Raw genomic sequence first — 23,377 nt, forward strand, 5'->3', positions numbered from 1 at the left:
ACCCACTATTTCGGGGCTGGTTACCTTGGTGACCCAGGTGGTGAAGATGTGGGAGGGGGAGGGGAAGGAAGAGGTGGGGCATCTCAGAAGCTGGGGGAGAGGATGGATGCCCTCCTCTGGCCCAGCCCTGACTCTGGTCCCACCGAACCCTGATTCAGGCCACATGCGGATTCCTAACCCTATTCATACATTGAGTCCTCATTCTGGTAGTATACTAATCCCGGATCCTAGACATATACTGATTCCTCGCTCTGGTCACAGGCCAATATCTGATCTCGGTGACACTGATCCCTAGTTGTTATCACAGACCTAGGATCCTAGGCATCGGATCCCCGATCCTCCATCACAGACTGGGCCCTGATCTCAGCCACAGACTGATTCCCCAATGCTGGCCACACTCCTTCCACTAATGAATGTTCAGAAAATGGTAACTGCTGTTTTTAATTATCATTTTCATCTTTAATGTGTGTCCTCACACACAGCTGACATGATAAATGTTTGCCCAGACTGAAAGCATTCATGCCAGAGGGAGCATTATGAAGGAAGAAGTCCTGGGGCCGAAAGTGAGGGGTACCGGGGGGGGGGGGGGGGGGGGGGGGGGGGACACAGAGGTGCGTCGGGGCTGTGTGGGCACAAGGGGGCAGCGAAGGAGCAGGCAGGGCTCCGGGGTGGGCTGCCCCTCCAGGCCCGGAAAGAAGCTGTCATTCTCCCCTGCTCAATGCTCCCTCTGTCTGGCGGCCTCATTTCCATCTCATTGCAGGCATGAATAGAGCCAATTATTGGCCAGGCAGGCTGGCCACCCGGGAGGGAGGGTGTGCAGTGAGGGGGCTCCGGTACCCTCCCCACCCTAATGTCCTGGTTTGAGGGTAGTGGGTTCCCCTGATCCTGCACCCCAAGTGGTCTGAAATGGGGGAAGGAAGGAGATCCCTTCCCCCAGCCAGTCTCTTAGGAGTCCCAGGGATCTCCTTTGGAGGAAGAGAAGCATGCACTTCCATCTTCTTCCAGCAGATGGACCCCCTACTCCAGCAGGTTGAGCAGCAGATTGGTTCATCTACAATGCCACTCAGCTTTACAGATTCTCATGGCAGGTCCAGGGACAGTCCCTGCCCAGGCGGCTAGCAAGACCCCTGCCTCTCCAGGGACCCAGCTGGAGCAAGACTATCATGAAGTGCTTAGGCACTGGTACCAACAGCTAGGTCTAGACCTCCTGGACCAGGAACAAGGGAGACACCAAGGGCAGAACAGGGAATGCTGAGGAACCTGTCCACATAGTTCCTCCACAGCCCTTCCTTCACCCGGCAGGTCTTGACTCAGCCACCATCTGCAGGCTACCAGCAACCATCAGGGCTACAAAAGGGCAGTCAGATTCCAAGACAGACCGAGTGGCCAAGTTCACTGTCCTCTGTGAAGCACTGGCCTCCCTGATCCCATCGCTGCACAGCCTCCTTTAGGCCTCAAACAGGCTCTACCAATGAGTACTGTCCTAACCCCAGTTCTCAGCGGGGAAACCAAGGCACCTGAAGATCAAGCAAGCCACATCTGTAGGGAATTCTTGCTGCTGGATGTTTCCTGTCCTGAGAAGGTATCTTATATAAAGGCCCAAAATGTTTAGTCCATGCTGGAGACTATAGACAAGTGGCCTCTGTCCTCAGTTATCAGAGAGGCTGCTGACCCTCCCTTCAGCATGGGAAGCATGACCCAATTTAGGTCACAAGGACTTCTTGCAGATCTGGTACTGAGCTGAGGCAGGTGACACAGTAAGAGCTAAGGCACATGGGAATTTCCCTGAGGATGACGGTGACACACCCAGCAATTCCACAGGGCCTTGTCTTGTTCTTCACTTCTAGAAGTATTGTCTGTGATGCGCACTGAAGCCAGTTTTCTGGATTTCTCTAAAATGTATACATAAACACACACACACACACACACACACACACAGCCACTTACATTGCCAAGATGGCACCAGAATCTCCATGGTGGACCCTGGTGCTTCTCTATCACCCCCACAACTCCACTGCATCCCAAACCACAACTAGGGGTTCTCCCCAAGCCCAGCCCCTACTTCCATGTGATGCCTCCCCTCTTCTTGGGTGTGTTGGGGGATTGAGCCTCACAGAGATTGGGGGATCACTGGCCAAATAGGATCAGGATGAGGAGACCAGCTCTAGTTTATGGGAAAGTCATGAGCCCCCCAAGCACTCCAGGACCCCCAGACAAGTGTAGCATGTGTATACACCCTGATATGCAGATTCAATCCAGCCTTCTACCCCACACATGCACACACAGACACATTTAACACTACATTTAAAGTGGGACGCACATGTATGCACAAATACACATAGCAACACACACAGGGACATAGAGATACACTCACAGGTACACATTCACAGAGACATAAGCTCAAGGACACTCACAGGGTAACACAGGGACACACTCATGAAAACACATGGGAACTCATGGGTATATTCACACAGGAACATACAAAGATGATTAAAGACACACAGGGACACACAGGAAACACACATACAACATATTCACAGGGACTCATGAGAACACCCTCATAGAGACTCACAGGGCCTCACACAGGCACACACAGAGACAGGGGTTCATGCTCACAGGGACACATTCATAGGGACGCTCTCAAAAGAGCTCATAGGGTACACTCACAGGGACTCATGGAGCCACACCCACAGGGATTCACACACAGGACACTCACAGGGACAACTCACATAAACTCACAAGGGTTTATGAGTCATACTTAGGTGTTCACAGGATATAGGAACCACACACAACAACACACAGAGACACAAAGAGACACACAGGTACACATACTCACAGGAACGCACAGGCTCCCACACCCAGAATGTTGCTTTTTTCATTATCTTACACGTCACTTCTGTAATATTCTTTAATTAAAGCATGAATATTTAAAGCAACCCTTGAGAGAAACGGTCCATCTCACCAGAGGCAGAGATGGGAGAGAGATGAAGGAGGAAACAGAGAGTCAGGGAGCTGAAGATTGTGCGAGATCAGGGTGGGTGCCAGAGTCTGGCAGCCTCAGAGAGACTAGGCAGGAGGGACAGTTGCCCTAGCCCGAGGAGTGCTTACGGAATCCAACGCGTGACACGGCCATGTGGCGTTTGGACAGGCCTGGTGGAAGGACAGGACTGAAAATGGGCCACACGCTCAGTGGGCTGCCTGCTGGCTCCCCGGTTCAGCTACACTCTGCCTGTCTTAGGAGGGGATGGGTGTCCAGGCTTGCCTGCTCCCAAAGACAAGGAGGGCGAAGGCCCGGTGCACAGAGCAGGTAAGAACAGGGCATCCGCTGCACATCCTGGCACAGCTTCCTCTCTGCTGAAGGGCTATCCATCTCGTGTGTGTCCTCAGCCACTGCCACCACCCAAAGCAGAGCTCAGTGCGCATGACGCCACCCACCTGTCTGTTGTTTGTCCATCCCTGCTGTGTGACCTGACCCACCCTGATATCACTGGGCCTGATTTCACAAGCATGTACTGAGTGCCTGTTTGGGGCCTGGTTCTGTCCTCCACACTAAGAAAGTGTCAGCGAATGGGGCACATGCCCATCATCTGTTGGGCTAACGTCTTAACACAGGCAGCGAGCAAGAGGCCCACTGGGGGAGTTACATGGCATGTTTGGAAGTGATACTTGTCTGAGAGGGAAGAAAGGGTTAAGTGCCTCGCTGGACGCACATAAGCAGGGCTCCAGGAAAGATCATTGTTTAGGAGGGTCTAGGGAGAGCATTCCAGGGAAGCACAGACGCTGTGAAGGTGTGAGCAAGGCAGGGACAGCCTCGGCTGGGGCCTGACTCATGGCCACGTGAAGGGGGAACTCATCCATATGTGACCCTTCCAGAACACCCAGCACTCAGTGACCAATCCGCCACTGCTGTCACTACCGGCCTCCTTCCCCTCCCACAGCCAGGAAGTGGCAGAGTCTTCCGGGCACAGGACATAGTCCCCTGATCTGATCATGGGTGGCCATGGTCTACCCTACACAGGAATGCTCCCTGCCTCATATGCTGGAGCCTGATCTCTGTGCTCTCGAACAGACCAGCAGCCTTTGCAAATCAAACAGATGGAGGTTACCCTGGATACGCAAGCACACATTCACCACACACACACACACGAGCATACATGCTCAATGCACAATACATATATACTGCGGACACATACATACACCCACAGCCACGCAGCCACAATGTGCTACATGAACACTTGTGTTCATAAGTGTACACATACAATTTTTTGCATGGGTTGAAGCATGAACACAATGTGTTACATGTTTACATGTACTCATTCATACACAGAGGTCTGCCTTGCAATAAAGAAGGGCATGTGTGGGCTCACACAGTGATGACACATACATGTGTGAGAGTGCACACACATATGCAAAAAATGCAAACACAATCAGTATACCAATAGGTTTTCAGGTGTCATGCATGTCCACATGTGAGTTCATGTGTGCAACACACTCCACACATGTATACACACATGGATGCAGCCACCATTGACATATGCATACATGTGCATATGTGTACACAGACAGTGTACTATACCTATACACACACGTGTATAATACAAACATGTACACTCATGCACATACACCTCTTGCTTGCCTCTGAGTATCACTTGCCGACATTGTTGGAATCCGTACTCATAGCCCATACTGCCCAAGCTCAACTTGTATACACCCCTGTCTGCCTGCATCTACTCCTAGACCCCAGGAGTTTGCTGAGCTATAAACAAGGACACCAATTCTTCATTATTGGCGGCTCCATCCCACTTCTTGTCCTCACAGAGACAGAAGAAGGCATTCTCAGGCCTCCAGGGAGGAGAGCTGAGGCGCTGGCCTAGCAACACAGGTGGGCCAGGGTCAGGCCCAAGGCTCCAAAGTGGGGTTCCAAGGCCACTGCTCCAGTTTGGGTCTGTCCTCTTTCACCAGGCTGAGCTCACATACTCCATGACCTATGTCACAAGCATCTCAGCGTCCAGTGCTACCCTGACCCCAGAATCGCCCTCAAGCTGTGTCTTGCAGTCTCTCTCCCTTTGTCCCACATGGATGTCCTCATTCCTGACAGGATCCTGGAAGCCACAGTTGCTCTTCCTTCCTCCACACCTGCACTCTTTCATCCACAGTCCATCTGCAGCACCAAAGGCCCTACCCCCCCTTCCTGTTGCACCCTGACCAGGCCGACATCAGCCACCTCCCTATCCTGGCTCCCGTGAGAAGCCCAGATACATCAATCCTTTGCACTAAGCCCCAAAGTCCTCCTGTTCCCAAGGTCATAGAAACACTCCACAGAGAGGCCCGGCCACTCCACAACAAGGGCCTCAAATAGTAGGTCCTCAGGAAATGGAAATAAATGCAGGTCAACACTTCCTTCAGCATCACAGCACACAAGCACCTCCTTTGGTGCCCCCAGCATCTATCACACCAGTCCCAGAGGTCTTGGCTCCTGGCAGCTGTGCCAAGGTGCTTGGAGCAGCATTCAGAAGCTCCCTGGCATAGTAGCTGCCCTAATATGCCACAGAGGACAGGCTCCTGCCCAAGGGGTATGAGTGTGGCCCCAGCCAGAGATAGAAAGAACCAAAAGAGATGGTGCAACCCCGAGAAGCGTTTTGCAGCTGAAGGAACCAAGGCCCAGGGCAGTTAAATGATGGGGCGTGGTAGAGCAGGGTACGTGGCCAGCTCCGTTTGTGACAGCTGGCCCTGTCCTCCCACCCAGTTTCTCTAGTCCTCCAGTGAGCACTCCTTTCTTCCAGGCTTCCCTTTGAGCCCACTCCCATTCCGGCCACACGATGAAACCTGCCCTTGTCAAGGTCACAATGACCTCCAGCTTACCCAGCAGGAAGGCTGGTCCTCCACCCCCTTCCCACAATAATGATGCGTCCAGAATGCCCTCTGCGCACCCTGAAGAGGTCAGCTCAGCCTCAGTTTCACAGAGGTCCTGACCCAAGGCTTGCCACAGGGCTTTGACCAGATTGTGCTCAGGGTTGGAAAATTCCTTTGCAGCCTGCATGACCTCATGGTCTCAGAAATACTCCAAGGGCATCACCACCCCACTCTGGCCCTCCTGGCATCAAGTCCTCTCAGCTAGGCCTTGCCTTGACCCTGCACACCAGGTGGGGAACAGTCTTGACTTCTCATACCTCAAAGTCCCCTTGCCGGTATCCAGCTCAAATCTTGGAGGCCCCTACCTCTCTTTTTCCCAGTTCACAGCAGGTAGGGCCCACCCTACCTCCAGTAGTGGACAGGGCATTCACAAAGACACAATAGCTCCATGACTACTTGTCAACCCCACCCATCCCCATCAAGCTGGGTCCTGTCATCCTTCCCCATGGGTCACTGCCCTCAGGTCTCCAGCCCTTGGGACCTCTCTAGCTTTGAATTAGGATAGTGGCTCCTTCGACAATGGCTTCTGGGTGTCCTTGACACCCTGGCTCTGCCTGAGATGGTTATATACTGTTGGGTGGGATGTCATCCTCCTTCCTGTAGCCACAAGACCAGGATGGCATTTTTGCCCCTGCTTCATTACCACACCTCAGCAGCAGCTGCTGTGGACATGCTACACTGAACCCCAAAACATTACCTCCTGGAAACAGCCCTATGAATACTGCCTATAGTGCTCCCATGTTCTACCCTGGGGGAGCAACAACCTCCACTTCAGTCCCCGGGCACCAGCTCCCAGAGCCTTGAGATGGTTGGAAATGTCATTGAGGCTAAGTAGTGTCCTCCTGCAGTGGGAAGATTTAAACTGAGGAAGAAACTGGTTACTTATCATTTCCTCCTTCCTTCCTTCCTTCCTTCCTTCCTTCCTTCCTTCCTTCCTTCCTTCCTTCCTTCCTTCCTTCCTTCCTTCCTTCATTCACATGCGACCCTATGTGGGCTAGCTAGGCTTCCTACCCTGGGAACAGGGACTCATCAGTGAACTTGAACTATATGCGTGGTTTCTCAACCCAGATGACAAAGGTAATGCTGGCTAGACTCCGGCTTTGGGGACCGCACTTTCCCCCATGCCCTCACTCCCTCTGCTGCCACACTGTACAGAGTCCCCTTTCCACCACTCACCTGCTGAGCCGTGCCCACCCCGATCCTGGGTCAGGCTGGTGAGGCAGTTCTCAGGGCCACCTGCTACGCCGTCCCTCAAGCAGACATCCCCACGTGGGACCAAAGGGCTGGAAGCAGGGTCTCCAGCATCTCCACCCAGGCAGGCACAGGGAGTCTGCATGATGCCACAGGGGTGCGAGCTGCGGCTGCCAGCTAGACAGGCATCCAGCCAGCGGCACAGCATCTGACAGGCAGCATGGCTGGGGTTGCGATTGCCCACGACCAGGTACTCCACAGAGAAGTCGTCACCAGAGTTTGGAAACCCTCCCCGGGGACCAAGGTCACCATCTTGGGGTGGCTGTTGGCGTTGCATTTGTAGAAACTGCTTGCTGGCCTGCAGGAAGGCAAGGGGTGCAGAAGGATCGCAGAGCCGCAGAACTTCGTCAAAGCTCTCCACACCCAGGTAGGTCCGCGTGGACTCCAAGAAGGAGTCGAACTGGTAGGTACGGACGCGGCCAGGACCGCTGCAGGGTGCGGGTGCCTTGGCCACCTTCATGTAGAGCGTGTAGCGACGAGGGTCTGGGTTGCGAAGGGTCCAAGAGCAGCGTGAGGCGTTGGCTGGGAACACAGCAGCTGCCGAGAAGTAGCCAAAGAACTTGCCCTGCACCAGCGTGGTGCACTGCTCCGCCCCAGGCCCTATATCTGCCCCAGAGGCAGCGCGTGCCCGGCGCCCCAGCAGCAGTAGTAGCAGCAGGAGTGGAGCAAGGATCCAGATGGGGCCCGGGGCGGCAGCCTGGCCCCTCATCCTAGCTCGCGGGGCCGCTGGGGTTCCGCGGGCTGGGCAGGCAAGTGCAGGCCAGGCTTTGACATGCCAGGGTCCGGCAGCAAACAGGGCCGTCCAGAGCAGTGGGCCTGAGGCAGGGTCTGGGTGAAGGCAAGGTGGGGACAAGGCAGGGTCTCAGGAGACAGTGAGAGCAGCGATGACTCCTAAAGTCCAGGCTCCTGGTGTTTGCCTGTGGCCTCCAATGGTAGCTGGAAGAAAAAGCAGAAGGGATAGTGTAAGCCTCTGGGGGCGTGGGCTCAGGACTTGAAGACGCAGGAGCTCAGTAAGTCTAGCCAGGCATGAGGCTTTGAGCAGTATATGACCCTGGGAGAAGAGGCCTGGCTCCCTCAGACCTTCTCTTGACCTCCACTCCCTTCTTAGGGGTCTTCCTCCTTCCTGAGAATCTGACAATCAGATAGGCAGGAGGGAAGAGAAGAGAGGTCACCATGGCATCTCCAGGGCTCCCCAAAGACTCCATACCTTTCCACAGACCTGGAACGGGTATGGACCTCGTAACAGGGGGTACGAGGCAGTCCTGGAGATGAAGGGCTTCAGACACGGTGCTGCTACGACAGCACCCACAGCCTGCTTCCCATCCATGGCAAACCCTGCACCATGCATACCAGGCTGGGAATTCCATGCTGGGAATGCCCTTCCTCCCTCTACTACCTGCCTCATTGGCTCTCCCTTACCCACAGCTCTGAATGGCCACACAGTCACCCCCACAATTCAGAATGAGGAAGCTGAGGCCTAGAGAATATGGGGCTTCCTCAAGGTCACAGGGAGTGGGTAATAGACTACAACCCAAACCCCAGACTGATGATGAGCGAGTGCCTTGGGGAACACTTCCATCCGCAGGAGCAGCACCACTGGGTGTTTCCCTGTGCATTCCTGAGGGCAGGGACTGGAAAGCTAGTCTGGGCTCAGCATGCTTACTGTGCCAGCCAGCCCAGATCTGCTCTGCTGAAGATATCAGTTTCCCCATTGTCTCTCCACAGCTGAGGGAAGAAGGGAGGTTATGGCCAAGCCTCTCCTTCCTTGCCCTCTCAGCCTCTGGGAGCAGACTCATTGGCTCTGCTGACCCTGCATGTGTAGCAGCCTGGCCCCACCCCAGGGACTCTCTACGCAGCCTGGGCCCAAACTGACCAGCGATTCAAGGTCAGTCACAGCTCTGCATCTCATCCTGGCGTCCTTCCTGGACTGCCTCCTGGACAGCAGCCTCCAGGCCCAGCCCCAGCCTGGGTGGAGGTTCTGAGCTGATGGAAGCCGGGATGGCTGAAGATGGACACTCCTCACAAAGTCTCTGTTTATGCATCTGTAGAATGGGCAGGACCCCAACTACTCCCAGAAAGAGGGTCAAAGCACACACATTCCAGCCCCATCATGGTCTTTAAAAAGTCCAAACCTGCTCTGCTAACTTCTAACCCTGGTGCCTCCAGGCACCCTGGAAAGCACTTCCCAGGTCTCCTACCTCTACCAGCTCAAGGTAAACATCCTTAGGGATGACCTTTGCTATGGCCTCCCACTGTCTCCCTGACTGTCCTCCCCATTACAGAACCAGAGAAGCTGTGGCCAGGGTCTCAGCCGGCCCCTCATTCTGTTGTTCCTGATACCAGTCCCTCAGCAGAGCCCACCCCTGGTGCATACTCTCTCCCATGAAAAGCAGGGATCAGCACCAGGCCCAGGGTAATGTTGGTAAGGTCTTGAGGAAACACTCACTTAAGCCTGGGTCAGTCTCCTAGGCTGTCATTACACAAACCCAGGCCAGCCCGAGTGGCACTTGGGAAACCTAGGTCATCTCGGGAGCCACAACTCACAGCTGTGAACACCCCCTAAATCACCTTTTACCAAGGGGCCTGCATAGCTTCTAAGGACCACTGGCTCCTTGGGCCCTCTCCCCACAACACTGGTTCTGAAGCCCCACTTCCGAATCTGAGGACAAATACAAGCACCCTCAGGCCTCTAGCATCCCTTTGGAAACCTAGCCAGGCAGTGTGGCAGTATCAGTGGTATGTCCCTAAAGACATATGGACTGTGGCACTGGCTTTTAAGGGTCAGTTTGGTGACAAACACAGGCAAGCTCACCCCAGTTCTTGGAAGGACCATACATGGTACACACGGCCCTGTACCCACACTCTGTCATTGCAGTGAGTAGCCTAAGGACTCTTGTTTTGGATCCACGTCACAAATGGCCAAGGTCCACAGAGGATCCCTTCCTTGCCCTCGCTTGCCACCATCCCAGGAACCCAGGGCACTAGTTGGGTGCAGGTCTGCCCAGTGTCCCTGCTGGCCAGACTCTTGTCACTGGTCAACTCCTGCAGGATGACCAACTATTCCTTGAGTATTAGACGTGGACATAGGTTCCAAATGTCTATCCCAGTGGCAGAAGGTAGCCAGGGAAGCCAGTGGCAGTATAGCCACAGAGCTGTCCCTTAAAGAAGCCCACCAGACAGGCAGGTGTTCACTTGTGGGCTGGGGGTCGGGGGCAAAAGAAACCAAGGAGGAAGCAGGAAGAAGGGCATAGAGCCAGAGCCAACTAAGAGGAGACCGAGACGGAACAGTTCTGGACTGGTTATTAAGAATGTAGGAGGTTTCAGTGAGAGGCAGAAGAAGGGGCAGACGAGAGCACTGTCCAGTGTCTTGTCAGGCAACCATACTCCTGGAAACCCCCAAAGTCTTCAACAAACACTGCCTATGGACTCCTCAAACAGGTTCTTAAAACTCCTGTAGAGGGACACCAAGGGAGGGAGGCGGTAAGGCTCATGTCTCTTCCAGGTAGTCTGGCATTCTTTACACCCACAGTTCTCAACCTTCCTAAGGCTGCGACCCTTTAACACAGCTCATGTTGTGACTCCTACAACCATAAAATTATTTTGAGACTACTTCATAACTGTAATTTTGCTCCTGTTATGAATCACAATGTAAATATAGTATATACAGAACTCACCCCCCCATGGGGGTTGCAACCCACAGGTTGAGAACATTGGACTTGACCTTTGCCTCATTCCTGCTTGTGAAAAAGCACACCTGGCCCAGAGGTATCACAATCAACATAAGAGAGAGCCTTAGCAGGGCCTGGCTGTCCTCTGTCACAGGAGGGTCTGGGTGCCAACGCACTGGTCCCCTGCCTGCACTTGAGCCTGCCTCTAGTGGCCCTTTGGCAGGGGCCTGCAGCCCCCTGCCCGGCTCCTCCCACAAGGTCCCTCTCCTCCTCCTTAGCACAACAAGCCCAAGTGGATTGCTGGGAGTTATGGTTCAAGCCTCATCTAATCTTCATGAGAGGCATCTGTGATGTCAGGGGACACAATAGCATGGAGAGAGGAAGGAGACCCTTATCAGTGGGGACAGAAGGCCATAGTCAATGACTGGTGGGCAAGCAGGGGCATCTGGTGGCCATCACTGCCATGGGAAAGTGGAGAGGTCATGTGTCCCTTGTGTGACGGCATTCACATGTGTCTGTATAACCCCTGTCTACACACATACACTCATTTATACGAGCACAGGAAAGGTGTATTTATATAATGTGCTGGACAGACCAGCCTCAGAGGTACACCCACTTGGATGTCCAAAGGAAGATGAACCAGTCAGGCTGGGAAAGATGGGCTCACCTAGGTAGCAAGTTTCAGAAAACCATGATGACCAGGAGCTAGGGGAGGAGGACAGCTGAGTCAGATGCTCTCCCACAGGAAGTGGCCCTGCAGACACTGTAGCATGCACAGAGATCCTCTGCTCTACCTAGCCTGGGTCCCTGCCTTCTGCCACAGTCCATACACTGCTCCTTGAGAGGGTTCCTGGGCTGGACCGGGCACTCTGAGTTCCATACTTCCCAAGGCCATGCTCTGTCCTTCCCTAGTGAACACCTGGCACACCTTGCAGGTGCCTGCCAGCCTCATCCCCCAGAGATGGTCCAAGCATCCATCAGGACCCAGGAAGGCAGCCTGGCATGGGCAGCCCACAGAATTTTAGAGCCTACAAGCTTCAAGATCGGCTAGAGATGGTTCATGCTTCCCATCCCAAGTGTTGAGGGATCCTCAGGCTAAATGTTCCCTACTTAATATAAGGCTGTCACTGGCTCTCTCTCCAGAAAAGGGAGTGACTATCTTGCATCTGCCCCTGCCCAACCACTGACCGCCTCTCTGGTAGAGTCCCATCTCCAGGTCTGAGTAACACTGGGAAGTATATATACCCTTCTACCCACTCTGGTTCTCAAAGACAGTGCAGCATCAAATTTGTACCAAATCCTCCACAGGCTCTTTTCTCCCAACACCCTTCTCAAGGCCCGGTTGTTTACTTCCTAGTGTCTAGATACTAGGTTCTGCTGAGAAAGCTGGCTCGCCTCGATATGACAAAGCATCTTCTAGAGCCCCCAGAGAAGTCTCAAAGGGGAGGAAGTAGTAGCAAGGTGTCAGTGGGGAGGTCCCATTGATGGAATTAATGATGCCTTAGCAAGTGGGGCGAAGAGCAGCAATCAGAAGAGGAGAAGGGGAACCCATGACTTGGCCCCTTGAGTGCCACCTGCAGGCAAGAATAAGCATGGCCCCTCATGACCATTCAAGTCTTTGGAGCACTGGGGGCGGAGTTAACTGATCCAAGCCATACCGGAAGACCAGAGATTCCCATCTAGATCCAGTCCAGCCTAGTGTAAATTCCAGTGTAAACGCCACTGGAGTTTACCACTCCAGTTTAAACTCAATCAAAACACACGCGTACGTGCACACACACACACACTCACAACAATCAGGCCCAGTAACTTGGTCTCCACATCATGCTTCAGGAGTATAGATAGGATGCTGTCAGAGACCCTTCTCCAGCCTCCATGTGTCCATCTTTTCTCAAGGCCCTGCCCTAGTCCCAGATCAACAGATCAACCAGGGGCCTGCGCCTTGTGTCCCCTCCCCACCCCAGGCTGCCAATGGCATCCTAGACACCAGCTACAAAAGCCACTCTGTAGTCCTGGGGCCTCTAAACAGTGCCCTCCTGTGTATTAGACGAGGCTGCAATGGGGGAGGGGCAGGCGCCCTGGGCACTGAGGACTGTCTAGGAGACGGGGGGGGGGGGGGGGAGTCCTCCTTGCTCATGGTGTTCCCTATATCCCCACTCCCATGGGTCTCCCGGACCTCAGTCACCAGTTGCAGAGGTGGCATCGCCACCTGGCTCTGGCAGGGCCCCTAATGTGGGGTCAAGGCAACCTGTGTGAAGTCCTCAGGACTCAGGGCCAGAGAGGGCCAAGCATCTGGGAAACCCTCCCCCTTCCCGGAGGTACAAACATAAAGAGGGGGTATCTGTATGGCTTGCTCCCCAGCCATGGCCTCAGGCCCATTTGCCTGGTGCAGCCCGGGCCAGCAAGGCCTCTTGAAGCTCTACCCACAGCAGAGCAGTGGAGTGGCCCATGCAACTGTCCCACAAGGGATATGGGGACAGAAGACCCCGAAACAGAAGCAGGAGTCACCCAATTCATCAGCCCCAGGAGGCCACTCCCCTCCATGACACAGGAGTAATTCAGGGGATGTGGCTGGAAACCAGGCGGAACTGCCAGGAGGAAAGATCAGACAGAACATGGGGCCACTCTGACAGTGTCTGGAGGGGCTCTGCCCGGGCCCAGCCCTTCTCCAGGCCAGTGTACAATCCACCTTGACTTGGATTATCTAGAGAGAGTAATACAACAGTCACCTCCATCACAGGGAAGATGAATAGCCCTAGGTCCCTTCGGAAGGAAGAGACTCTGTTCCCACTGTTCACTGCAGCTTGACCCCTGCCTTACTGCACCCCTTCTTGTCCAGTACCCATCACCTCAACCCACCTGGCACCGAAAGCACTCCATATGCCAAACTCCCTTGGCCAGTGCCGATACCATGCCTCGGTCCTGCTGCTCAGGCCCAAGAAATCCAGGACAGGTCTGAGGCTATGGCAGACAAGCAGGGCTCCTGCTGGCAGAGCTCAGGTGCTAGGTAGGGGAAAGAGGGGACGATGATCTTGAGCCAGGACCTTTGGCAAATTTCCTAAGTGGCCACTCCTCTCCAGCTGCAACAGGAGTCACCTTTTTTGTTGTTGTTGTTGTCTATGCTGTCCCTTTTTCCCCATCATTTCTTTTGAAAGCCAGCTGTATTTTTGATACTTTTTTTATTTTATTGAGCTATACATCACCTTCTTAAGCTAGTGCTCAGAGGGGAATGTAAGAGGAGGCTATGTCCTGGAGAGCAGGCCCCACCCACCCCAGCCACCTCCAAGGGCAACTAGCAGCAGCTTTCTTGGGAGGACAAGGCAGAGAAAGAGAAAAAGTGTTCTCCAGACGGGCAGCTAAGCACCGAGGAACCAAGATGTGTGTGCCTGGTGTGTGTACATTAGTACACATGTGCAGGTAGGGCATGAGTCACACAGCATATGGGTGCACATACGTATACGAGGATGTGTGTCTGTATGTATGTGTGGACAGTGAGGATTTGCTCCCTGAGTGATAAATCTGTGGGCCTGCTCATGTGTGAGTATTGTGTATGCAGTGTGCTTGTGGCTTTGTGAGTGTTCAGTGTGGTACGCACATGTCATTGTGTGTAAGTCCAAGTGGGCAAACACAGTATGCCGAACAGTACACATGAGTGGCCAAGTGAGTGGGAACAAGAAGCACAGGCGTGCACAAGGCCATGGCATGTAGGGGCAAGGTTGTGATCATGGGGGTCAGTGTGCTATGCTCATAGAAGGATGCATGCCAGGCATGGTGACCTGGGCTGCATGACGGTTGGGGTCTCAGGCTGGGTAGCAGGAGCATGTGGAAGACAGGCAGGGCACAGACTCAGGGAGCTGTCTCCCCAGTACTGAAGCCATATTCTTTCCCACTCAGTTTCTGAAACACTTAAATGAGCTCCCAGAGGTCCAGGCCACCACGCCTGGTCTTCCACCTTCTCTTTGGGCACCTTGTAAGCCCATGTTCTGCCAATCTCACTCTGACCAACCCCTCGCCAACCCACCATGACAGGATAGTGGCTGGTCTAAAGTCACAGTGCCAACAAGCCTGGTGAGGTTCCCATTATATGACTTTTGGCCTACTATGGGTACAGGGGCATGGAAAAGTCAGAGCATGGATGTCAGTGGGTAAGCCTGGGATTTGGGGCTCTTCCATCAGTATCCTCACATTCAAGCTTGTCCAGGCTGCCCTCACACGGCCTGAGGATTCCCAAGGGCCATACCTAGGAACCCTTCCTCTAACTTTCTGTCACGCCCATGCCTTTCAATCCAATGTCTCAGCTGAAAATCAATCCCCCACAGTGGTTGGCCGCCAGGTCAAACATGCATGAGGGCTTTGCCATCTTTTTCCTGGGCTCTTCTTAAGGTCTAACCTTGCCTCTAAGCTTCCTAGACCTGTCCTGGCTAAGTCAGAATGTCACTTGTCCCTGGAAAGGACCAATGGGCTCGGAAGATCAGCACCTGCAGGTTGACAGCAGCTTCAGGCCCTATAGTAGCCAGGCTGAGGGGTTCCCCATCACTCTTGACCTAACACGGACCCATAGACCTCCTGGGAGTGAGAAGTTAGGTGGCAGGCAAGTTGGGAACCGAGGGATTGAGGGGCGATGGTGTGGGACAGTGGTGGGCACTTGTCTGAAGGCATGAGATGGTAGGGGCGCTGCGTGAGGTGAGATGAAGAACTCCAGAGACCGATATGATGCCATCTGATGATGACCAGAGGTGAGGAGGGAGGGGAGGGGACAAGGGGGTGAGTGTGTGTATGGGTTGTGTAATGCAAACAATCAGTCTATCTGACAGAGGGTGCAGGAAGTCAGAGGCATGCTCTTCCCCAGCCTGGATATTCTGGGAAAGAGTAACATGGATCTTCCCAACCATCAGTTTATCTCTGGAACCTCGTAGCAATCCCCCCTTACACACAGTCACATGTGAAGTAAGTTCCGCTTGCTGTGTTGCTTATGCCAACATGAGTCCCAGTGATCCCACAGTGGGCACGTGGTTTGGGCAGTGATGTGTGAACCCTTCCCCCATCCCTGCCACATGTCTCTTTGTGGAATATTTGTGTCTGTTGCACACTGGCACGTGGACTACTTTGGGTCACATCAGCCTAGGCACTCTCCTGTGTGACAAACTTAACCTGTACCTCCTGTGTCATGGCAATCAGGAGTGTGGCAGCCCCATACAATAGAGCATGCATTTTGTCTCTTGATTGGTGTCCCTGAGACCCAATGTCCAAAGGCATAGCCACCATTTCTTTGGCATGTCTATCAACCCAAGTGACCAAGTGTCTATGGATGGCCCTCAGATGCCTCCTAGCTTCAGCATACAGGGCAAAGCCCTTAGGGTTCTTGGGTTCTGTTCTTCCCTTTCCCCCCTCAGTTTCTGTCTAGCCCTCACAGCTGCACTCATACTCCCAGGGTCCTCTCAAATCTTTCTGATCTTATCTTTGCTTTTCTCCTGTTCTGAGGCTTTTGAGTTTGGGCACTCCTAGGACTCCCCTAGAGGAGCTACACCTCTGGGTTATCTCAGGCCCTAGGACTTTGTCAGGCCCCTGTCCTATATTTCCACTAAGCCAAGCACTTGTGTTGTGTCTGTTGAGGGGGAGCTGGTTTTGCTCTCACCTATACTTCCAGCATTTTTGTATGATGGGCAGGCACCTCTGTGTGCTTGTGGGCTGTGCACAAGGCCCCAGAGGCCCAGTCTTTATCCAGAATTCACAGTTTAAGCCTTGGTGCAGCTGTACCCCAAGTGGCACAAGGACCATAAGGGTGGACATTCAGGAATAGTGGGGTTCACAGAACCCTTCAGGTCCAGACTTGCTTGGGGAGGGAGAGTGCTAGGGCCCCTTTCATGTAGAAGGAGTACATGCACACACATGGAAAGCTGCATGCAACCTGCAGACTGTCCCACACGCACGTGCATCCCTTGGCACATATGTACACGTGCCCAGAAACACAGTCATGCCTGTGCACTGCACACACAGGCCAGGCGAGTTTGGGAGAGGGTGATGCAGGCTCAGTCTGAAACACCAGATGCGTCATTGGCTCTGGCTGCGGGAGCCAAGGGACAAGACAGGGCGGCTGGGGGTTGCCCAAGATGGGGCCTGGAGCTTGGGTCCGCGGCGGAGGAGACGGAAGGGGCGGGCAGGGCCGGCGCGGCGCGGCGCAGCGCAGCGCGGGCGCCCTCTCTTGGTCGTTCGCGACAGCGCGACAGCGCGCCGGGCCCTCCCGCCCTCCACCACCGCAGCCCGGCGCCCGTCGCCTGGGCCTGGAGCCCGCGGCATCCCCTGGGGACTGACTCCGCGTCCCCAGACCCGCTCTGAGGAGGCAGAACTGGGCCAGGCGGGCAGCCAGGAGACCAGGGCTCCATAGGAGACTGCCCAGGCCCCTGCCGCTCGCCGGGCCCTGCTTGGGGCCCGCTGCTCCCTGGCCTAACCGCTGTGTCCGCAGGCGCAGAGCCGCCTCGGAATCCGGCTGGTCTGGACGCTGCAGACCCAGCACACTGCGGACCCGGAACGTCGAATCCCTGGATGGGTGCGAGGGTTCGGGGCGTTCCAAGAAAATAATGCGCGTTCCCATTTCGCGGTCTCAGCTACCGAGGCCCAAGAGCCTCTGAGCAATAGAAGGGTCTTGAAGGGCTCTGCAACTTGGCGGCGGCCCCTCCGCGGCTCAAGGTTCATAGGAGTGCGGTATGAAGCCGAAGGCGACGAAATCGCCTCCTCTCCGCCCCCGCTCGGGATCGAGGCGGGGACAAGCGTCCTTCTCTCGGTTCCGAGGCAGCAAACTCCCTGCTCGCTCTCCCAGCGCGTCGCGCGTCCGCGCGTCTCCCTGGCGCATCCCTTGGCCTTGGGGCTCTGCCCCGGCCTCCCGAGCTCCGGAGCTACCCCGCCGGTCTCCAGTCCCCAGATCGAGGCGCAACAAGTCTGAAGGCAGTGCTGAACAGCTGCGAGCAAGGGGAGAGGGAGGGTGCAGGGCCCCGCGCCGGGCACTCGGCGCTCCGGGATCCCCGAACTCGCGCTATGTCCACCTCTCGGGACCGGGAGGTGGCGGCAGGCTCGCGGGACTGACTCGGCGGCTACCCACTCCCCCTTCCAAGGCCCCAAATCTGCTCGCTCGGGGACGCGCCCAGGAGCTTCTGCCCCCTCCTTTGACTGCTTGACCTTGCTTGGGTACTCAAAGCCAGACCCTATGGAACCCCGGCGGCATCCGAGCGCAGAGTTTTGAGGCCACCCGCGATCTGGAAGGAAACAGCTACCTTCTCGACCTCCCTTGCTGCTGCGGCTGCTGGAAGGGTCTCAGAGAAATGGAAGGCTTGAAGGTTCCGGGAGATGTTACATTTGCTTTCTCGGATCTCAAATGCGGGATACCGCCTCTCAGATAATGAAAACGACCCCAGCCTTTCTCCCCACGCCTCCGCCTGCTGTTTGTGCCCCTGCAGTAGCTCTCACGAGGAGGGGCGTGTGTTTGTGGCTACAGAGCAGGGCGCAGAGGGTCTCCTTGGGTCCCCAGAGTGGAGGAGACACGCAGACCTCCCAACCCCCTCCCCAACGCGTATTCCAAGTGGCTCCTCTGGGGCGGGAGTGCGCGCCCCGTGCCCACCCACGCGCCTTCATGCCTTTCAACTCCCTCGGAGTTGCCGCTAAGGAATCTGCACCCCAGGCCCAAGGGAGAGGAACGTGATGGGGACTGCAGGGAGGGAAGGGGCGCTGAAGGAGTGTATTAAGGTTGGTCTAGTCCTAGCCCGGTCTGCGCGCTCAGAGAAACTTGGAAACCCAAAATAAAAGTGGAAAGGGTAAGGGTGCCCAACAGGCCCGAGAGGGTGCTAGGCTGGTGCAGCTCTCTGGGTTGCCTGGGAGTGACCAAGCAGGAGCCAACGCGGCCAGGCGGAGGGACCGGAGCAGAGCCGCAGCCTCGGACCAGCCCTCGAGCCACCTCGCTTCGCAGCGATTATCCGTTACGCCGCCCTTCTCCCTAGGTCTGGGATGCTTTCTACCCAGCTTAAGCTGTACAGAGGACCAGAGGAAAGGGCTCCCGGCAGGATCCACAGCCCTCGGCCTCTCAGGAGGGGGCGGGGGCCGTGCTCATTCCTCGAGGCAGCGGCACGCAGCTCAGAAAGAGCGCAGCGGCAGCGGAGGCTGGTGGCCTCTGCCCACTGGAGAAACGCAACCGGGAGTGCTAGGAGCCCAGCCCCGCTGCTTCGGTTGGTGAGGGCAACGGGCCGACCTAAAGTTCAAGGCAGCCTATCTGCTTCGCCAATCCAACCGAACAGGAAAGAACACCGGGAGGGAACGAGCTGGGGCGTTTGCGTGTGTCAGTTGTGATGGTGGGGGCACGAGGATAGCCCTTTTTCCTAATTTGGAGATAGGCCTCCGGGGGTCTCCTCTCTCAGCCATTGTCGGGGCTGTAGGTGAGAACTGTGAGGGGGAGTCTGGGGGCTTCTCTGCCTGCCTCCAGCTCTGTGTGTGGGGTGGGGGAGATGCAGTGGGGCCCTATAATAATGTAACGGGCTCTGGGCAAGACCAGGGAATGGGGGACACATCGGGTTTTCTCTCGCGAGCCTCCTTGGGCCAGCATAGAGAGCCAGGCGGGGCTCCCTTAGACCCATGTCAGCATCTGTGTGTCGGGGCGCCGCGGGAACGCCTTCCCCAGCGCGCCCCGGGTCTATGCTGGTGTTAGAGCAGGGGGTCCTTTCCCTTTCTCGGCCCAGCCTGCCAGATTGGCCCGGCTCTGCCTGGTGAGGATGAGGGGGAGGTGAGGAGCACTAAGAAGCCTCTTCCACGTCCAGGGCGCCCCCTCCTCAGCCCGCCCAATGCGGGCGCGCAGGGACCTGCCAGATTCCGTTGCCGCCGCTGGAGGAGGAAGGGGGCTGGGGAGGGGGGGGGGCTTGTTCAAACTCCCAAGCTCCAAGCCCAAACCTGGGTGCTGAGAAGCCCCAAACGGCGAAGTTGGGAAGTCCTGGAGGCCATCCCTCCCCCGACCACCTCCCAGTGCAAGACGCCCCCTCTCGCCGCGCCCCCACCCCCGCCGAAGTCTTTCTTACCTTCCCCAGCAGTAGAGGCCCCGCGGGCTAGGACTTGATCCAGCGACTTGCAAAGCCCCCGGAGCGCACCGCGTCGCCAGCGGCCGAGCAGCGCGCCCGACCCGAGGCTACTGTCGCTGCCGCCCCCGACCCGCTCCGGGCCCCGCCGAGACGTTCCCAAGAGCGCACCCCGCGGGCGCTCGCAGGCTCCTCCCCACCCCCTGCCTGGCGGAGCCCCCCGGGCGCCGGGAGGGTCTGGATGCCCGGGCTGCAGGCTATGCGGGGCGCATGGGCCCGGAGCCGGGTTAGGACGCGGCGCGGACGCCTGTGCCGTTGGCTCGCCCGCTCCGCTCCCTCTGCCGGAGCCACCGCCAACGCCGCGCCTGCCGCCGCCGCCGCCTGCGCCCGCCGCTCCCTCTCCGACCGCGCCGCCGCTCCGGTCCTCTCGCCTGCCCGGCTCTTCTCGCCTTTTTTCCCCTTCCTGGGGGGGGGGGGGGAGCCGAACGGAGTCGGGGGCGGGGCGGCGCGGGCAGAAGGAGGAGGAGGCCGAGGACGCGGGGAAGGAGGAGGAGAGAGGCAAGCTGCTCCCCCGCCCGGCTGCCGGCGCTCCCCAATCTCTCGCTCTCTGAAACTGGATCCCGAATCGGGAGCCAGAGACTGCATTACGGATTACATCAGGCTTTATAGAGCTTCCAGATCACACATTAGAGGGGGAGCGCGAGCGGGGGGCGGGTTGGGGGAGGGGAACGGGATCTCGGAGAAGGGGTGCGACGCACCGGCGCGCGCACCTAAGACAGCCGGCTCCTGCCCCACGCAGCAGGAAAGCCAAGAGTTGGGACTGTGCTCTCTTCCAGCAGGGGAGTGACTGCATCCGTCAGGGTGACAGGTGATGGTCCAACAAACAAATGGATGAAGAAGAGGAGTTTTGGGGCTGTGCACAGACCTGTAGGTGTGTGGGTGGAGGCAGGTGAGTGTAAGTAGAGGCTGGTGGGAGGGTGGATGAATGGACAGGTAATGGTCTGGGTCAGGGTCGTTGGAATAGTGGAGGTGGGTGAGGGTGAGTAGGAAAAGTGGATTTGGTTGGTGGCACTAGGGGGAGGCTTACATAGATGGGTGGGTCATGCAGATGGGAAGGATGAGATAGGTGGATGAGTGGGTGGGTGGGTTGGATGAGTGATGGGCAAAGAGATGGAGTCAGAGAAAGGGACTGGGGCCCTTCCAAAAACAGGGGTGGGGCGCTGAACTGTTTCAGTTGGGTCTAATGGGTCTAGACTTACCTAGGAGAGGACCTCGTGTCCTGTGATGCTGAGGAGAGGGGTGCTAGCCAGGGAGAGAGCCAAAAGGAGGTGGGTTTTAAATTGACCCTGCATACCAGTTTCCATCTATGAAGCAGACTTCAGCTGCGTGTCTTCCTCTGTTAGGTGCCCAAAGGGGTCCCTCTAGCAGACATGCTCAACCTGCAGCCCACCAGCTCCATGCATCCCAGGATAGCGATGAGTGTGACCCTACACATTGATGGACTACAATGTCATATTCCAGTCAAAAGACTGTTGAAGCTGGGCAGTGGCGGTGCATGACTTTAATCCCAGCACTCGGAAGCAGAGGCAGGTGGATCTCTGTGAGTTCAAGGCCAGCCTGGTCTACAAGAGCTAGTCCCAGGATGGACTCTAAGGCTACTGAGAAACCCTGTCTCAAAAAAAAAAAAAAAACAAAACAAAAAACAAACAAAGAAAGGTTGTCAAAAGGTTGGACACCGCTGAGTCTAAACTGACAGCAAGAATCCCAGAGCCTTGTGTCCACCTCTGCCACGATGCTTCTACATGGAGCCCCCTGCTCCTATTTCACAACTTGTGGTCCATCCTGAACCACAAGTGCAGGAGCCACTACTTTCCACACTCTCCGTCTGAGCAGACCACTGGTACCATTGTTACTCAATAACACGTCTGGTCCAGCTGTTTGGACCTCTCCCCCAGGGCCACTGCGAACAACAACACAAAATCGCAACCCCTGGGTGTCAGCACTCACACTGCTGTCCCGTAGCCCCTACCAAACCCTCTGATCAGTGTCCTCCATCAATGTCATAGTCATCGTTCTTGCTACGCCACTGCGTGCGTGTGCGTGTGTGTGTGTGTGGGAACCTCAAGCCAATTAGGATCCCAAGCACACTGCACGTGTCACTCTGTACACACCAGTTACTCCTGCAAGGCTTCAACTTGTAAGGTGTCCTGAGGTACTGATAGCAGGGCCACATCAAAGTCTAGCAGATCCTTTCCAGTCCATCCTGTTCATCCGGACCATATCCATGTAGCCTCCTTGGGAAAGGGCTTTCTTCCCAAGGCGTTTGAAATCACAAAAAGGAGGTGCTGTCCCTGGTGTCCTCTGACAGCCATCATCTATTCTTGCCTCTTTCCAGTCTGTAGGTTAGTCCTGCTTTGGTCTTCTCACTGCAGTAGCAGCCCGTGGTCACCAGGGGGCCTCTGATATCAGGCCAAGAGGCAGCTAAGCAGTAGAGAGGCTGTGAGACAGGATCTAAGCGCGCCTTCTACACTTGTTTCTTGTTGATGGGGGAGGGCAGCAGAACTCCCTGGCAGGGATTTGGCATCTGCCCTGGAGGCTCCTCGGGCAAGGCTGAGACTCCCTTGAACTGTGCCATGAGGGTAAAGTGGTCTTTCCTCCCAAATTGGGGCTTTTGGGTGGGGTGGGTAGGGGGATAAGGCGTCTAACCTTCCTTCCCTGGGAACCCATTCTTGCCCCCACTGACCTGCTGCTTTCAGCAATTTCCCCCTCACCCAAGCTTCCGATCCAGAATACAAGGTAAGGTAAGACCTCAGCTGGGCACCCCTACATCTCTGCAGACCAGAGGAATGTCAGAGGCAGGGAATGCCACCCTGAAGTGTCCGCGAATCAACCCAGCTGCAGCCTCAGTGGTCACCCATCCCCTTGTCACCCTTGTCCCCCTTTCCTCAACACAAGAGACTTTAAATAATTCCTCCAGCCAAACTGCTCCAGGATCCTACAACTCTATTCCAGGGGATTTGCCACCAGTTTACAACCAGTAGCCTTTCCCCCAATACCTACACTAGTCTAGACCCAGCAGGCGCTGGTCCATGCCCAAATCTATTTTCTTCTAAGGGTGAGGCCCTTGCTGAAAGGCCCTGAATGCTTAGAAGTGATGGCCTACCAAGCAATCCCCATGCAGCTGGACCCCAACCAGGAGTCTCCTCATACAGCTAGAGAGAATGAGACTCTTGGTATCTGTGGCAGAAAACAGACTCTGAACCACAGTTAGACTCAACCATGATGTTATATTCACTGACCCGAAACTCTCCTCACAGCCTGAACGCCAACCCTGGTCACACACCAAACCCTTGCCCTATTCACAGACTTGAATCCTGAGCAGGACTCAAAGGCTGCATAGAGCCCTTACCCTGTTCATGAACTGAACCCTGACCCTAGTCAGCCTGAGTCGTGATCCTGCAACATACTGACTGTTGATGCCATTATGCATCTAAC

The 23,377-nt window shown here is 55.8% G+C and overlaps 1 protein-coding gene across 1 annotated transcript in view; it reads right to left on the reverse strand.

Moving 5' to 3' along the window:
• Positions 1-20,015, reverse strand: part of Adgrb1 (adhesion G protein-coupled receptor B1) — a 69,949-nt gene extending 49,934 nt beyond the window's left edge. Inside the window, exons 1-2 of the mRNA XM_050145326.1 lie at positions 19,886-20,015; positions 7,090-8,100 (exon numbers count right to left, since the gene is read on the reverse strand). Coding sequence (XP_050001283.1) covers positions 7,090-7,873 — 784 coding nt within the window. The 5' untranslated portion in view covers positions 7,874-8,100; positions 19,886-20,015. The remainder of the gene's footprint in view (positions 1-7,089; positions 8,101-19,885) is intronic.
• Between the last annotated feature and the right edge of the window lie 3,362 nt (positions 20,016-23,377).

The sequence above is a fragment of the Alexandromys fortis genome, unplaced genomic scaffold (genome assembly GCF_014885135.2).
Source record: "Alexandromys fortis isolate MF-2015 unplaced genomic scaffold, M_Fortis_MF-2015_v1.1 scaffold_2_1_26212458, whole genome shotgun sequence".
In the NCBI taxonomy this organism is placed as follows: domain Eukaryota; kingdom Metazoa; phylum Chordata; class Mammalia; order Rodentia; family Cricetidae; genus Alexandromys; species Alexandromys fortis.